This window comes from Perognathus longimembris, chromosome 5 (assembly GCF_023159225.1).
Source record: "Perognathus longimembris pacificus isolate PPM17 chromosome 5, ASM2315922v1, whole genome shotgun sequence".
Lineage (NCBI taxonomy): Eukaryota > Metazoa > Chordata > Mammalia > Rodentia > Heteromyidae > Perognathus > Perognathus longimembris.
The window spans coordinates 52381920-52399226 of NC_063165.1; the positions used below are offsets into that span (position 1 = coordinate 52381920).

The following is a 17307-nucleotide window of genomic DNA, read 5'->3' on the forward strand; positions in this document are numbered from 1 at the left end:
AATTCACCAGAATCCTCCCCAACCAAAGGTGTAGATGCTAAATCGCCCCCTATCTGGAGGAAGCAATTCAAGCTGTGACTTTAAAACAACCCCAGGGACCCTGTTAGCCTCTCACCAGTGCTATCAGAACCCACGGCCTCCACTCACTACCAGCCCTGGCGACAGGCTCGTAGCAGTCACTCCCTGCTTCTGTGGGTTCCATCCTGAAGGACTAACAACGTATCTTCCAGGCTTCTCCCCACCTCATTACTCCACCTGAAAGTCTCAGCTACTGGGCTGCTTTTGTGGCACCAGTTCTTCCTGGGCCTTCATGGTGGTCAGGCCTGGGGTGAGCACAGGGCAGCTCAAAGTGGGAGCCATCAGGCACAGGTTTCTCCTTCCAGATTCATAGCATCGTGCCTCAGGGCTGTAACTGCTCCCCAGAGACCTGTCCTGAAGCCACTAGGCTGCTGTCCAACCACGGCTTCTTCTGCCAGGTCAGGGCCAGACCCTTTCTGGGGCTCAGCAAGTACTCACGAAATGTTTACCGACGGACTGGCAAATAACAGTGCCAAGTCAGAACCACACCCATAGCCTGCCAGCTGCCCACTTTTCCTTGAGGGAGGGGAAGGCTCCAGATGCCCATCTAGCATCTCACAGTCCAACTGAGGGAAAGGGCTAGTAGCAGATGGCTGGGTTCTCTAATCACACAGTCCTTTTCATCTCACCTCCTGAAGCTGGCTCCCCAGGCCACTATCTCATGGGAACTAAGATGAAGGGCATCAAACTCGCCACAAAATGTACCCCGGTGTTATGGGGGCACATACGGCTCCTGAAAGTCTCCTGTCTAGGTGCCATGTGAATCAAAGACATTATGGCTAATGGAAACATTTTGGGCGAGCGCCATCTGGAGTTCAAAGTCAGCATTACCGAAGAATGGTGAGATTGGTACAATTTTAGTAGGGAGGAAGGAGAGGGAAGGGGACAGGAAGGGAAGAGGAGGGGAGGGGACCAGAAGGAAGAGAAGGAAGGAGAAGCACACAACTGCATATCTGACAGATGAACTTTCTCTTTTGGACTTAGATATTTTCATATTTTGCTAGGTACCAGTGCCTCACTCCTAAACTACTCAGGAAGCTGAGATCTGAGGATAATGGTTCAAAGCCAGGCAGAAAAGTCTGTGAGACTCTTATCTCCAATTAGCCATTAAAAAAAAGAAAAAGCTGGAAGTTAGAAGTGGATCTGTGGCTCTAGTGGTAGAGCCTTGAGCACAAAAGTTCAGGAACAGCACCCTGGCCCTGAGTTGAAGCCCCAGGACTGGCAGGGGCGTACACATGCACACACCACCACCATCCCCACCACCACCAACTCCAACAACAACTTTCAAATCTTGTTCTAACAGATGTAGTACTGGTTAAGGTCATGCTGCTTGGTTTACTCAACCTCTCAGAGTGCACTGCAGGGAAAAGTCTGTGTGTTTAGAGATGCACCTCACTTTGTGTAGCTGGGTGGGGGCCCTGCCTTCCTGATCAATCCAGTGCAAGAGATAGAGATGGTTCTATCCTCATGGGAGGGGACAAGGGACCACAGTCCTGAGTAGCCCCATTTTGTGCTCAGGTAATGACTCCTTAAATCGTGGGCAATTTAAGTCACCAAGTCTCAGGCTATAACTCAGTGATTCCCAGGCGCTGACTGCAGCTGTTTTCTCGCCTAGTGGTTTATGAAGGCAATATCCCAGCTGCCTAGGAAGGATGAGGGAGGAGGATTTACCACCACCAGGGCCAGGCAGGCTGGTAATCATCGCAGTGGGACCCATCCTGCCTTTTCTTAACAGGGCAGGAGTGCAGACTCTGCCTGTTAATTATTAAACAGATGTTCAGTGAGTTCTAGAACATAGCAGCCTGGAATGGCCTGGCTAGGGTGGAGTGGTGGAGGTGGCCCTGGGGAGGCAGAAATGACACAAGAGACAGATTGCCTGCCCCTGCTCTCCACCCAGCCACTATAGCTGCTGTTGGGCAGAGCTTCCCTACCCACTGTTCCTAAATGATGTGTCCCTTCCAAGGGATGCGAGGGTCAGGTGGCATGGACTCCCTCTTCCACAGGTGCAGCTGCAAGGGCCAGCTCCACGAAGCCCATCCATCCCTGCTGGATTCTAGGTTACCATGGTCCCCCGAGCTGGACAGCAGAGTCCCTCCGGTCACAGCCTTCCACATGGCTGGACAGGAAGGACATCTGCAGGATCACACCACAGGGACCTTCTGTGGTATTTGATCCTGTTGGCTACTGGACCACCGAGGGGAATCTGCTTTGCTCTCATAACTAATGTTGCTCCTATGACCCAATGACCACCCTCCCTGGGAGAATCTTCCGGGCAATCTCCTCCCAGGAATCTTATCAGAATCCCTACCCTTGATCCATTCTCAACAAGACCCCATCCAGTCTTATCTGAAGGCAGCTGACCTTCTGCACAATTGTGAAGACATTGTAAACCCGAAACAGGACCTTCTGCTACAACTACAAGGACATTACTAACCTGAAACTCTCATACTCAATTATATTTAACCCCTAAAGCCCCCACGCTCCTTGCCCCTTGTATCTACTTCTGTTCCATGCTACTTGAGGCCCTGAACCCTTCAGCGATAATTAAATCCAGCTTGAGCTGTTGAGTTCTCTGTCTTCTTTCCTTTCATCTGCTTGGTCTTTCCTAACACCCATCAAACTTGGTACTCCTTTAGCTTTGGGGTACTCAAACTACTTTCTATGACAGCTGTCTCCCACCCCACCTTAGCCCCAAACCAGTCATATTATTCCCTTTGAACATGCCCTCAGGGTGTCCTGTGAGCACTTGAGCTTCTTCCTAGCCCTCATTCTGCCCCTGCAGTGTGGGCCCAGGTGTGTGAAATGGAGATCGCTCACCGCCCCCACAACCTCATATCCACACCAAGTCCAGCCAGCTCAGCCTTAGTCAGATCTGCCCACTACTTTGCTAGGTAAGGAATCCATTCTCTCTTTTAGCCTCACCTTTCACAGTCCTCTGAGGGTGCTTCAAAGGTCAGATCAGGCTGCCCCCTCAGGAAAGCCCCTCCAGGGTCTCAGGAGATCAGCCACACCCCCTTTATAGGCCACCCACCTGGATGACCTCTTCTCAACTTCATTTTCTACTACCATCTCCACTAGACTCAGTCTAGAGCCAAACCACTCACCAGGCCTCTGTACACCACAGGATGCTTCCCACCACAGTTCAGGTTCTGTTCTCTTCTCAGCCTGGCCTTCCCCATTTTCTGCTATACTGAGCCATTTCCACCACTCAACTCACCTGAGACCCAACTCACCCTTCTTTCCTGGGCTTCTCTGCTCCCTAGGGTTCCAATCAGTTCCCCACTGAACATTAAAGTCCTGAGGGATAACTATGCCTTGATCATCTTTGAGTCCCTAGTACTTGCCCATCTTGTGGCTCAGACTGGGCGTTCAATGAGCACTGGATGAGCTGGCCTGAACCAGCACATATGCATCCATCACTAAAGATTCTGAAGTGGCTTTGGACTGTATTTTACACTGATGCATTGTACCAGAAGGTTGAATTCAATCCACTTCCTTCTACTATGAAGGAGTCAAAGCAACAAAGAAATGAGTCTTTTGACGGGACCCTTCCCCAATGCTATACACACACACACACACACACACACACACACACACACACACACTCTCACAAGGTGCTCTACCTTTCTCTGGGTCATCTAGGATTGAGTGGACCGTGGCCACGGCTTTCTCCACCTCCTCACTGTTGCATACATTGAGCTGGATGGTTCTTAGCCGGTCACTCTTCAAGCTGTCCAGCTCCTGAACTCCAGCATCTCCTTTGTCCTAGGAGAAGAAAGGATGCATGCATTCATGTCCTTCCTTCATACTCTGGTCCAGACGGGAGCCTGAGGCTGACTGACAATAGTACTGGTGTTCTCTAAAGGCACCACCAGGCCTGCCCACCAACACACAGTTCTACTAACCCCAGAGGTACTGATGATATCCCAGAGCTAAGGCAAGTACCTCTAGTGCCTCTGTGTGCAGGATGGAGACTCCATCCCCCCAGCCTCACTAAAGGCTCCTTCCTCCTTGTAGAATCACAAGCTTAGGTGAGTACGGAAAGTGGAGGGGACCCTGGGAGGAGAGTTTATGCCAGTGGTTGCCCTTGTGGCTATAAAAGCTTGGAGTACTGATTTTTTAAGCTAGTAATTGGCATTTGGTCTAATTTTTTAAGCATTGGCAACTATTCACATTAAACAAAACAAAAACGGTGCAGGCCAAAGCATGTCCCTAGGTCACATGACCAGATGGGGCTGCCAGTTTGCCACCACTGTGCTGAGCCAAGGGCCTATCAGGCTCCGGTTGGTAAGGGACCAGAGCCAGGCTTTGATTCCAGTTCAGTCCCTGGCTGCTCAGGTGTGACCTCAACAGGAACTTGGTTTTTCTGGCTATAAAATAAGAATGCCATTACCTGTCCTGCATAGATCAGTATAAGAAAATCAATTTTTCAAAAACTTGCAACAGGGGCTGGAAATATGGCCTTGTGGTAAAGTGCTTGCCTCATATACATGAAGCCCTGGGTTCGATTTCTCAGCACCACATATAGAGAAAAAGCCAGAAGTGGCGCTGTGGCTCAAGTGGTAAAGCTAGCCTTGAGCAAAAAGAAGCCAGGGACAGTGCTCAGGCCCTGAGTTCAAGCCGCAGGACTGACAAAAAAAACACACACACACACAAAACCCCAAAACAAACAAAAACCCAAAAACTTGCAACACTATAAAGCACTATACAAATTCAGAAATAATAAAATATGAAACCAAGTGCTGGTGGCTCACTCCTATAATCCTAGCTACTCAGAGGGCTGAGATCTAGGATCATACCTCAAAGCCAGCCAAGGCAGCAAAATCTGTGAGACTTATGCAATTAACCTGTTAAAAGCCAGAAGTTAAGGTGTATGGCTCAAGTGGTAGAAGCTTGAGCGCACACACACACACACGCAAATCAAACATGACAAAAATGGACTTCACTTGGGAAACCTTTCTTGGGCCACCCTGATGTGTTGTGCTAGGAACTGGAGACACAAAGAGGAAGAATTCAGTCTTTGTGCTCAGAAGTCAAGTTCAGGGAGATGAGCACAGTGTGGGGGCTGGCTGTAGAAACCTGTGGTTGGTGGTACACTCATAGGAGGGGCAGCAGGAGAGACTTTCAGTGGAGAGGACAGCTGAGGATGGTGCTGGAGGGAGCACTTCAGAAAGAGGCAAGGTGCTGCCGCCACAGGGCACAGGTTACAGGCAGAAAAAAAGTGGTGGGTGTGAGGCTGGAACAGTGGGCTTGGGAGTCTGCTTGGGAGTACTGCCTCAGCTACAAGAGGGTCTTAATAAAAGCAGACATCATTGCCTGAGTGTTTGCTGTGCTGAGCAGGGTGCTAAGCACATGCCACTACTTCTGTCATTAGCCTTCCATCAAGAGGATGGCTGTATGCTCACATGCCATCCTGTGCTAGCACCCATGTTTTTCTCACTCAATGTGAAAACACTGACAGTCATAACTTAATTGGCAGTGAGATTTCTGAGTGATGAATGGAACAGCAGGTTGGAGAAGTTGCAGAAGCCAGGGCTAGCCCAGGATTCATATTCATATAGCTTATAGTGAAGAATAAGCAAACACAAAACAAGCAAGGCAGTAGCAGGATGTCAGAGTGCATTGGGGCTGACCAGTGGTCTGCACCAGGTGGGCCTCACCCCAAGTGTGGGGAACCACACCATTTCAGAAGCAGCTGTGTCAGGTGGTGCAGAATGTTGGAGACTATCACCCCGGGAAACATGGCTGTTCTTTGTGTTTCCCAAGAACAGAGTTGGGGCCAAGAAATCAAGTTTGACTCCAAATGAGGAGTGTGTTCCTCATGGCATGGTCTGCCTAGGAGCGATCAGGCAATGTGCTGGAGGAGGGGGTGATTATCCTATTTGGGGTGCAGGATGAGGGATGGGGTGCAGACAACACAGATATCAGAGGTGGATCTTCCTCCACACCCCTCCTACCCTTCAAGGGTCATCACAATTCAGTTCCTGTCTCTAGAGAACCTCCTACAGCTGTTGATAGAACTCCTGAGTCTCTGCCCAGGCCTGGCACCAGGAAGGCCAGTTATGCCAGGTTCTCCCTGCACACAGCAGCCATGGTACAGGCTCACTGTGTCTAAGGCTTGGCTCTAAAATGGCCTGGCTGTGCCAGCCTTCCTTGGTATGGCCAGGTACCAGCTCTCACCACTAGAGCTCTGGGACTGCTGTAACCCTGAGGACTCCCAGAATATAATTCCCTGGGTGCCATCTTCCAATCCTGGCCGGAAGGGGCAGTGCCTGGACATCTCTTTGCCACAGACGGCATGTGGCACCAGGGAAACACATATGTGGCTTTAACATGTCTTTCCAATGCCCCCTTGGGGAGGAATCTAATAGTTTGCACCTCAAAGAGGTTGTTGGCACGCATTACAGACCAGCTCAGAGATTTGAGCCTGTCCTTCCTCTTCTCTGGGCTTAACTAACCCCATCGCCATCACTCAGATCACCGTGGACTTTACCTTAGAGCTCTCCTTGGGCCTCATGCTAGCATGGTGAAATTGCTGCTGCAGTCCCCAGGAGAAGCCCTAATGTCCTCCTGACAGACAAACCCGGGAACCAGCCACCCCCAAGCAGCCTCCACACCCTGCTCTTGACAGCCCGAACAATAAGGAAGGAGAGGTCAGCTTGCCTCAGCACTTTCTACTTGCTGGTGTGGACTCTGCTGGTCTGTCCCCTTCTGGATCCACTGCATGCAGACCAAGGCCTCACGGCCTGGGCCACACCCCAGCCTGGCTCCCCTTCCCAGTCTCCAGAGTATGTCCATTTGTCCTGCCCATCAGGGCCAGGCTTTGGCTCTGCAGAGTTGGTGTCTGGTGGACCTGGTCAACTACTCCTTTCTCTCATTAGCCCTTTAGACCTCACTTGTGGTTTTCCACCCCTGATGGAATTTCAGGAAAGTCCTGGAGTTTTTCCAGCCATCTGATTCTTTAGGGATCTAGCCCAACTCAACCTACTGACAAAAAACTCCAACCGAGCCCAGTATGGACACTCAAACTCCCAAACCTGTCTTCCAATGGAAGCCCAGGGGAATGTGGAAAGCCGAGAAGTGGTAGTGGAAGTTCCTTCTCCCCATTTTCATTCTCCTTTCTCCTCTCCTACATCTTCATCTCACGCCGGTGCTCCCTGCGGTCCACATTGGGCTAGGGAGCTGTGCCCTGCTGGCCCTGCTGCCCCTGCTGCCAGGGGTGGAGATGAGCCCTGTCCCTGTGCAGCTCTGCTCACTCACCACCATTCCAGTCTCATTCCTGGACCTTTGGATTTATTTTGGTAATCACCAATGCTACATTCTGTGGGCACCACGTCTCCAAGCTGTTCCCCAGGCCCATGCTTTCCATGGAGGGGAACAGCATAACACACTCTTCCCAGCCTCTGAACCTTTCATATTGTTGAGGCAGGGGCTGGCTCATCCTCACAGAAGAGTCTTGTCTACTCTCCCACTGTGTAGTATCAGTGATCTTGAACTCTAGCAGGGTGAGGATATATGTCATGCGTGAGGGCTTTTTCTTTCTTCTTTCTTTTTTGGGGATTTAAATTCAGGATCTCATTTACTAGGCAGGCACTCCCTTCTACCTCTAACCAGGTCCCCAGCCTCTTTGCTTTAGGTTATTTTTCAGATAGGGCCTTGTGTCTCTGCCCATAGCTGGCCTCAGAAAAACTACAATCCTATATATGCCTCCCACATAGCTGGGATTAAAGGGGCATTCTACCATGTCCAGCTTGTTCTCTTAAGATAAAGTCTTACTAACTTTATTTTCTTCTTTTACCTAGGCTGGCCTCAAGCTGTGATCTTCCTATCACTACCTCCCAAGTAGTTGGTATTACAGGTATGAGCCACTGTGTCCAGCTGTATGTGAGCATCTTGCCAGACATACTGGAAATAGCAGAGAGAGGAGACAACAGGCACTATATAATTTCCACGATGAACAGAAGGAGCCAGCAAAGGAGCTGAGGAGAACCAGAGGGCATGAAATCAAGAAGCAACATGTCATAAGCAACAGTGACTGATCTGCTCCAAAGTTGGGGGGAGGAGATGAAAATGAGGTGGCCTGAGTCAGTGCATTTGGTGAAATGGGGCTGTTGGCCAACTCTTGTGCTAGAGGCCTGCAGGGCCTTCCTGGCCTGGTCCTGCTTTCCTTTCCCTGTGTTTCCTCTATCTTGAACCACTGGTGGTGGCTGGATATGCAACTTCCACCCATTACAGGAACTCCTGTTGGTTCTTCCAGATGGTGATGAGACATCACCTCCCATAGAGCCTTCAATGAGGGTGAGGGTACAGATCTGCAACCCACAACTACTTCCCTCTGGCACTCTTTTCCAGCCACAATGGCATCCTGCTGTTTCTCCAACACATGGGGCCTCAGTATATCTGCACCACCTGCTCTTTCACTTCTTTTGGGTGAGGAAGCACAAGTTGTCCTCCTTGGTGAAGTCCTGCTTCCCTCTAGAAAGCTGAAAACCCTCAAATGTGTCCATACACACTCCACCTTCTTTTCTTGCTCTGCTTTTCTCTGTGGCTTTGATTATATCCCACAGGGCAGCAATTTACTTATTTGTCTTATTCTTTGTCTCTGTTCCTGCCTCGGATCTAAGTTCCCCCAAAGCAAAGACTTCTTACCTGCATTGTTACAGACTACACTTAGCTCACTGTATGTGTTCAAGTAAATATTTGTTGAATGAACAAGCAGATAGCGTGGTAGAGGCAAAGTCTGGTCCAGGTGATTGAAAGAAAATAGGACAGATGGGTGGATGATGGATGGATGGTGAGTGGATGAATAGATAAATGGGTAGATGATGAATAAATGATTGATGGATGAGTAGGTGATGGATGGATGATAAATGGATGAGTGAATGATGAATGAATGATAGATGGATGGGCGGAAAAGCTATGAAGAACAAGTGAGACTGAACAGTAAAAAAGGTATGAGCTATTTTAAGCAAGAGATGAGCTGGAAAGTAATTTTTCCAAAAAACTACAGAATAGCAAATAATGTGGAGGCCAATAGTGAAGACAACCCTTCTCTTACCTTCAACAAGCAGCCAGCAAACACAAGGAAGCCTTTTGAATGAAGATGCTTGGCCAAGGAGAACCCAAATCCACTGTCACAGCCTGTGACCAGGACAGCTTTGCTGCCAGCCTGTCAGGAAGTGAGAGCCCACATTAGGAATGCAGGGTCCTGTGGCAGTGTCTAGACCTCCCAGATCCTCTAGGCAACAGTATTAGTGTCTGATGACTGGCCCAGGCCTCAACCCCTCACCTGGCTCTTGTGTGGAGAAGCACCAAGTACCAATGTGCACCTAAAGGAGCTCAGACTCAGGATCCAAGCTCAGACCAGGTTCCAAGACAGACTCTGTCACCAACTCACTGTGCTGCCTGAAGAAATGATGTCTGCTTTTCAGACTTCAGTTCTCATTTACAGTTGCCATCACCATGAGCTCTCATCATCACAGCTATACTTACAAGTTCAGGATTTACTGTGCATGTGTGATTGGCACCCAGTCCCTACCAACTTACAAAAGATGTAGGGGACCTGAGACCTACAACCCTTAGAGTGAGTAGGATTATTATACCACGTTACCACAGAGGACATGGAAGTTTCTTTGATGTCCTATGGAGTTAGTGACAGTTCTGCAGCTGAAACCTGGGGCTAAGAGATCCCAGAGTCAAACAGCTGGCTACACCCCAGCAAGCCTCCACTGATACCTCCTGGCTGGAGTACAGTTTCCTTACTGATGGAAGTCTTTGGGAGCAAGTGGCTCGGAGTGTCCTGAGGGTGGCTCAGGGACTAGATGCCCAGAGGGCAAAGTCCTGGCCATCCTGATGGTTCCCATGTTACTGGGCTCCCACTCACCGGGTTCACCTCACTAGCATAGGTCCGACGGCTGATCGGGGTAAAGGATGCTGAGCAAAGCAACAGTGCATGCCTGTAAGAGAACATGAAGCCATGAGCATGGGGATCTGATCCTTCCTTAAACCCTGTTTCCAGGACAAAAGCAGCCCAGAACACCCTGGGCCACCATCACCTGGTCCGATGTAGCAACAGTCACCACAGCCAGGCTGGTATATCCAGGAGAGAGGCCCTTTCCACCAGGTGCTAGGCGGTGAACAAGGTGCCAGCGTTTATAGTGGTGTCTTAGCCACTGTAACAGAAAAGGCTTCCTGAGAAAAGGCTTCCAATTCTGGAAACTATTTCTGCTGGGAGGCTCTGCCAAAACTCGACTGACCTGTCATCACTTTAGTAAAGTTCCATGTTCTTGTTCCAAGGTGACACAGAGGGTAATGCTTCAGACTGATCCAAGTGCAGATTATCCTTTTCAATGACACAGCTTTTGTTAAAACCTTTGGCAAATTCAGCACCCTAACTTTTGATTCACTTAATACATGAATCACCACACCAGCTTATTTGTTGAGATGGGGTCTTGCTAACTTTTTGCTTGGGCTGGTTTCAAACCTTGTTCCTCATATCTCTACCTCACGAGTAGCTGGAATTACAGGTTTGTACTACCATGTCTGGCCTAATTAAGCTTTAAAATTTTTGAAATAGTTATAGATTCGTGTGCAGTTAAGAAATAATACAGGGAAAAAGCCAGACAAGGTGGCTCAACTATGTAATTTTACCTACTTGTGAGGCAGAGAGCAGAAGATTATGGCTCAAAGCCACAAAAAAATTCACAAAACCATCTCAACCAATTGCTGTGTAAGTGGCATGTGCCTATTATCCCAGCTACAGGGAAGCACAATGGCTGGGCACAGTCGTGTGCACCTGTCATTCCCAGTAACTCAGGAAGCACATAGAAGGACTGCAGTCCAGGATGGCCTGGACAAAAAAGTAAGACCCTATCTTGAAAATACCCAGCCCAAGACAGGCTTGATGGAATGGCTAAAGTGGTAAAGTGCCTGCTTGTTAGCAAGTACAGGGGCCCAAGTTCAATCCCTAGTGTGATTTAAAAACAAAGGATAATACAGGCATATAGCCAACTTTTACTCAACTTCCTGTAATAGCAATATCTTTTGAAACTTAACAACTAGCACCCTTCCCTTTTATAGCTACCCTTACCCTCCTTAAGCACTAATCTGTTCTCCTACAATGTTGCAATTTCAAGAACATTATAATGGACTCCTACAAAATGTAACCTTTAGGGTTTGGCTTTTTTCACTCATACTTTCCTGGAGGTTCACCTAGATTGTGCTAAGTTTCTCCTTTCTGTTGTTAAGTGTGTGCCCTAATGTGGGAATTGAATTATTTGCCTAAAGGACATCTGGGATGTTTGCAGCTAGTATGAGTAAACCTGCTATAAATAGTGCTAGCTAGGGTTTTGTGTAAACTTAAGTCCTGACTTCCCTTGCTTGAATACCCATGAGTATTCAATGGTCACATGGTAGTCAGATGCTATTTCTTAAGCAACTGTCAAACTGTTTGTTGTAGCTCAGGTGGCTGCGGCACAGTGTCCCCGGCAGCCATGCGGGAGTGACTGCTTCCCCATCTCCTGGCTAGCATCTGATCATGCCTCTAGTCTTTGTTTTGAAACCGTGTAATAATATTACCTCACTGTGGTTTTACTTCGCCCCTTTCTAACAGCTAATGATGTTGAACATCTTTTCATGTGTATTTGCCATCTGGCTTAGTTTGGACTACTAAAATGATAACACAGTACAAGTGGCTTATGAATAACAGACTGGTTTATAAACAGCAGAAATTTATTTCTTGCGGTCTGGAGACTGGGAAGACCAACACCAAGCCAGCAGACTGCGTCTGATAAGGACCAGTCTCCAGAGAGGCCATGGGAGACAGTTGTAGCAGACCACTATTTGATAAAGGCACTAGTCACATTGGTGGGGACTCCTCTCCACAACCCACTGACCTTCCAAAGGCCTCATCTCCTAATAGTAGCAGCCTGGTAGGTTAGAGCCCCAACATGTGGATATGGGTTGGGTGGGACCCATTTCAATGTCTCTTCATGTGTTCTGTCCACATTCAAATTCAAACGCAGGGGGCAGGAATCTATAGTGGTCCTAGATACCAATCTTTTGTTACATATGTGATATAAAACTCTTGTCTCCTAACCCGTAACTTGCCCTTTCATTCTCAAAACAGGGTCGACTTTGGGAAAAGTTTCATTTTTGTTATTTGATCCATGTTTCTTTTCATGGGCCATACATAACTCCTTGCCTGAATTTAGAACCTCAAGATTTCCTTCTCTATGTATTTTTTTCTAAAACTTTTACAGTTTCTATGTTCTACTATTTAATCCCATGATCCATTTGTAGGAGATGTAAGACTTAGACCAAAGGTGATATTTGCCTAAGAATTTCCCCATTGCCCCAGCAGCATTTGGGGCATTACCTTCCCTCCATTCAATCACTTTATACTTTTGTAAAAAAAACAGTTGGGTGTGTTTGTGTGGGGCTAGATTTGCTCTTCTGTTTCACTGAATATGGGCATCTACCTCATTTTTCTTTTTGAAAAAAAAATCTTTTTAAACTATTCTATTTCCTTGGTCTTTCTATATAAATTTTAGGATAATCTTTACAAAAAATTACAGAAAATCAAAACTGTCAAATGAACCTAAAATGAACATGAGGGAAACCTCACATTATCCAGCCTTCTAATTCCTGAACCAGCATACACCTCCATGTTGACTTTTTCTACAGTGTTTTATGGTTTTTAGCAAACACTTCTGTACACGTTTGCTTTTCTTTATACCTAAACATTTCTATTTTCTCTCCCTTCTCCTCCCTTTCTCTACATGGTACTGTTTTTCATTTTCACATCTGCATGGTTTTTTATAGTATATAGAAATGCAGTTGATTCTTGTGCTCACTTGTATCCTCCGGCCTTACTAGACTTACTCACTAGTTATAGGACTGTTTCATGGATTCTTGGGGCCCTTCTATGTATGCAATCATATAATTTGCAAGTAAAAACAGTTTTATTCCTTTATTTGCTTTGGGGCTCTGGCAGTAACTACCTCACTCTATTGGGTAAGTGAGGAGAGCAAGCACGCTTGCCCTGCTCACTCCATGTTTGGTGGGAAACCTTTTGTCTCCTGCCACTAGGAGGGTAGCTGTGTATCTCTTGCAGGTGCTGCCTTTGGAGTTCATGACATTTTCCCTAACCTATTTTTTAATAAAAAAAAAATGGCTGTTACATTTGCTTTAGCAATATAATTTGTAGGATCTATCATAAGATTTTCTTTACTTCATTAGTTTTGGGGGTGATAATGTTTGTCAAAATGGTAAATGAGGGGCTAAGGATGTAGCTCAGTAGTATAGTGTATGCTTAGAACACACAAAACCCTCATTCAATCCTAAGTACCATATCAAAAAACAAATAAAAAGAACCAGAGATATAACTCAATGATAAGACTACTGTCTAGAATATTCAAGGCCCTGTTTTCCACACTACAACCACAGTAAGGGGAGTGAAGGGACTAATAAGATGGGAATCTGTGGTTTGTACCTATAATCCCAGCTACTCAGACCTGTAGGATCAAAGTTCAAAGCCAGCTAGGGAAGAAACGTCCTGAGTCTCCATTTCCATTTAACCAGCAAAATGCTGAACTGGAGTCATGGCTCAAGAGTTAAAACACTGCCTACAAGCAAGCAGGTTGAGACTATGAAGCCCTGAATGAAGCTCCAGTACCATCTAAAAAAACTGAAAAGCGAATAAAAGCAAATAAATGAAATGGGCACCTAATGTAGCCCTGGAGAAAACATTGGTTCATGATTTAAATGTTACTGAATTCTATCTGCTAATAGCTTAAGAATTTTTAAATACCTATATTCCTGAAGAACATGAGCCTGTAGTTTTCTTTCATTTTTGTACTATCATCATCTTGTTTTGTATTTGATACTACTGTCTTTTTTTTTTTTTTGGCCAGTCCTGGGCCTTGGACTCAGGGCCTGAGCACTGTCCCTGGCTTCTTCCGGCTCAAGGCTAGCACTCTGCCACCTGAGCCACAGCGCCCCTTCTGGCCGTTTTCCATATATGTGGTGCTGGGGAATCGAACCGAGAGCTTCATGTGTAGGAGGCAAGCACTCTTGCCACTAGGCCATATTCCCAGCCCCGATACTACTGTCTTTAAAATGAAGCATTAGTGCTGGGTGGACCTGGAGGCCCACTCCTCACCAGGCCTCCACCAATACCTAACTGGGAGCAGTGTGTCTCATTAGTGAGGAGATGGAACCTCCACGAAGCTTCTTCTGATGCTGTCCTCCCCAGAAGGCAGATTGGGGGACCTGAGATTACTTCCGGATGAAATGCCAGTCCTGGCTTTCTCTGAGACTCCCTTGGCACAGCCTGGTGAGATGACATCGAGGTACCTCTTGACCTTTGCTGGTGTTGGTAGAGTGAGGCTACAAGTTTTTCTGTGATGCATGGCCAGAGTGGAATAATCACTGTCTCTCCATTTCCTGTCTTGCTAGGCTGGCTGGTCCCCTGCCTAGTGGAAGCAGACTTCTGTTGAAGCTCTTTGGGTCAAAGCTCTGGGGTTTCCAGTTCCTTCAGCTCCAAGTCAGGATACATGAAGCCAAAAGGAAACCTAGAAAAGTCCTAATGGTGTTGTTTCTTGGGTCCTGGGGGCTTCAAGTCCTATTCCCTTCTCTCTACCCTCAAGAGGATTTTCATTCTTGTTTAATATAATGTCCAGGGGCACTAGCTTACTCAGCCAGAGCAATGGAGAAACTTCCATAAGTGGAAGTTCTGTTAATTTTTAAGTATTAAACCAGTAATTATATGTGAGGAAGTGAGGGTAAGTGAGGAACTAGTCACAGAGGAAAGAAAATTGAAGATAGGCTTACATTTTCCAGATACTATTTTTTGCCATTTAAATATGGTACCATATGAATACATTACCTATTCAAACTAGCAAGTAAAAAATATTAAAATGTATTATTCCAGGGTTCAGGTGTAGCTCAGTAGTAGAACATTTACTGAGCACCTATGAAGCCTAGGTTTGAGCTCCACCTCAAAAAATCTGTTATCCAACATTCCTAAGGAAATTTTATTTCAGTGGACAGGAGCAAAGAACTACTAGGAAGAAAAAGACAAGGTAACACTTTGTCTTTTTGGGTTGCCAAAGTCTGTTTGGAGTTAAAGTTATTGTGTATGGATGGCACCAATTAAGCAGAAGAGTGTGGACTAACCCAAGTAATGTTAGTTGAAATGGCTTTACCCAAGGAGAACCACTTTGTGTTCTGGTGACCTCTGGCATTAACTACCCAAAAGGTAACTGGGTGTGATGGTACACACCTGTAATCCTAGCTACTGGAGACAAAGGTACAAAGGTAACCAAGTTTAAAGCCAGCCAGGCAAAGTAAGACTCTGTCTCAAAAACAAAATAAAAAAGGGCTAGGGGCCTATAATAAGCAATAAAGTTCCTGCATAGCACACCTTTAATCCTTGGATTGAATCTTGGATTTAATCCCCAGTATCACAAAAAAAAAAAAACACAAACAAACCCCATAGAACTATGTCCCTGGCGGAACTAGATTATTTGTGCTTGTCTTCTTATGGGTTAAGTCCCTTAGCACTATGACAAAATCACAACAAAACACTTATTTCAGACTGACTTGCTACAAGATTGTCTCTCACCCACCTCCTCCTCATGTGGAATATACCTAGACTGGAATGTGATTGCTTCTGAGTTGCAGACTTATACTCTTATTCGGTGGCACATTTCTATGTCTCCAGAGACCACACAGCTCACTTTCTCTCCTCCCCACCCTGAGAGGTAGAACCCTCACAATGTGGGTGAGTTGGGACTCTGGCAGCACTGGACAGCTCCAGTGGACATGAGGGTGTCCTTCTGGGCATGGCCTGGCTTCTCAGCCTTCCCTCAGTCACTGCTAGCAGTGCTTCATCCACTCTAGTCTCACACTCCTGTTGGAACCCCTGCAGTCTTGAGGCTTGGGGCTGCTCCTCAATTTGAGAGACTTTTGGCCTGAGAAGGTCTTGTTGCCTTTGTTCTCTCATCTTTAGTTAACAGGTACCTAAGATGTTAGTTAAATACAAACTCCTTTAACTTTAAATACTAAAATAGTAAAGTAAAAATAAAATCAAGTGGCATACATCTATAATCCCAGCACTTCAGAGACAGCGGCAAGAGGACTGTGAGTTCCAGGCTAGCCTTGACCTAGCTCAGCCTTTAAGGGGGAGCTGGGTTGGGGGTGGGGAGCAAACTCCCAGGTCCCTCCCACTAATATTCTGATTCAGTAGGAAGGGATGGCCTAGGGAATCTGCATATTTAATTCAACTCAGATGACTCAGTACCAGAAGTACCAGGGAGATTTGGGGGAAAGGAGGGTCTCAGGTTATTTAGGAGAATCATTTGGGAATGTATGGTTGCATGGTTATATCATTAAAAACAGTTCTCAAGACACTAAAGTGCTTTCAAATGAAATACCATGTTCCAAAATAGTCCAGTAGGGGTGAGGGAAGAAAAATCAGAGACATAGATATAACAAGACTGTCCACAAGCTGATTGTTATGGAAGCCTAGGTGGTTGATGTGCCAGGGATCACATGTATGTTTGAGAATCTCTATAAGATACCTTTAAAAAATTACGGACAAGTTTTAAAAATGATTCCCATGCTTGGTTTCATCCCTGACCAATTAATTCAGAATCCCCAGGGCAAGGCACAGAGGTTTTCTTTTTCCCACACTGCTGTAATTCTAGCCTGCAACAGGAGGCGAAAACTACTGTCTTAAGGGGAGAATAAAAGCTTTTTCCCTAGAGGTTCCTCTTTGGGTGTCTCTGATCTCTCTGAGGATAAATCAGCTCCAGACTACAGCCCAAGTCAGCTGTGGTGACACTGTTGTTTGCTTGCCAATAGTCACGCTTCTGTCTTGCCTCACTGACATATCTTTATTTTTGTCACCACGTGCCCACTTGTCCAGACTGTTGCCTACCTAGTGGTCATGTGACCTCTCCTGGCCAATGAGGTGCAAGCAGAAGTGGCTGCTGGGAGTTTCCCATCACAGGGTCAAGACTATGAGATCCTTGGCAACTGAGATTCGAAGAGGATGATCATGCCAAAGTTTTTTTCCCAGTGCTGAACCCTGCTGTCTGAACATCAGCACAGTGATCCTCTGTGCCAGTCTCCTTTCATACCAGGTTGTCTCTCTCAGATTCTGCTGATGCCTTCATTCTGAGGACACTGAATGCATTCTAACTGGTTATGCCCAACCCCATCACT

General features: G+C 46.7%; 1 protein-coding gene across 2 annotated transcripts in view; it reads right to left on the minus strand.

Moving 5' to 3' along the window:
• The window catches only part of Bdh1 (3-hydroxybutyrate dehydrogenase 1), a 39324-nt gene that overhangs the window by 5591 nt on the left and 16426 nt on the right, over positions 1 to 17307 (minus strand). For both annotated transcript variants that reach the window (XM_048346902.1, XM_048346901.1), the window contains 3 exons: positions 9959 to 10034; positions 9137 to 9244; positions 3702 to 3843 (listed from right to left, as the gene is read on the minus strand). In XM_048346902.1, the coding sequence (XP_048202859.1) occupies positions 3702 to 3843; positions 9137 to 9244; positions 9959 to 10034 (326 nt within the window). The remainder of the gene's footprint in view (positions 1 to 3701; positions 3844 to 9136; positions 9245 to 9958; positions 10035 to 17307) is intronic.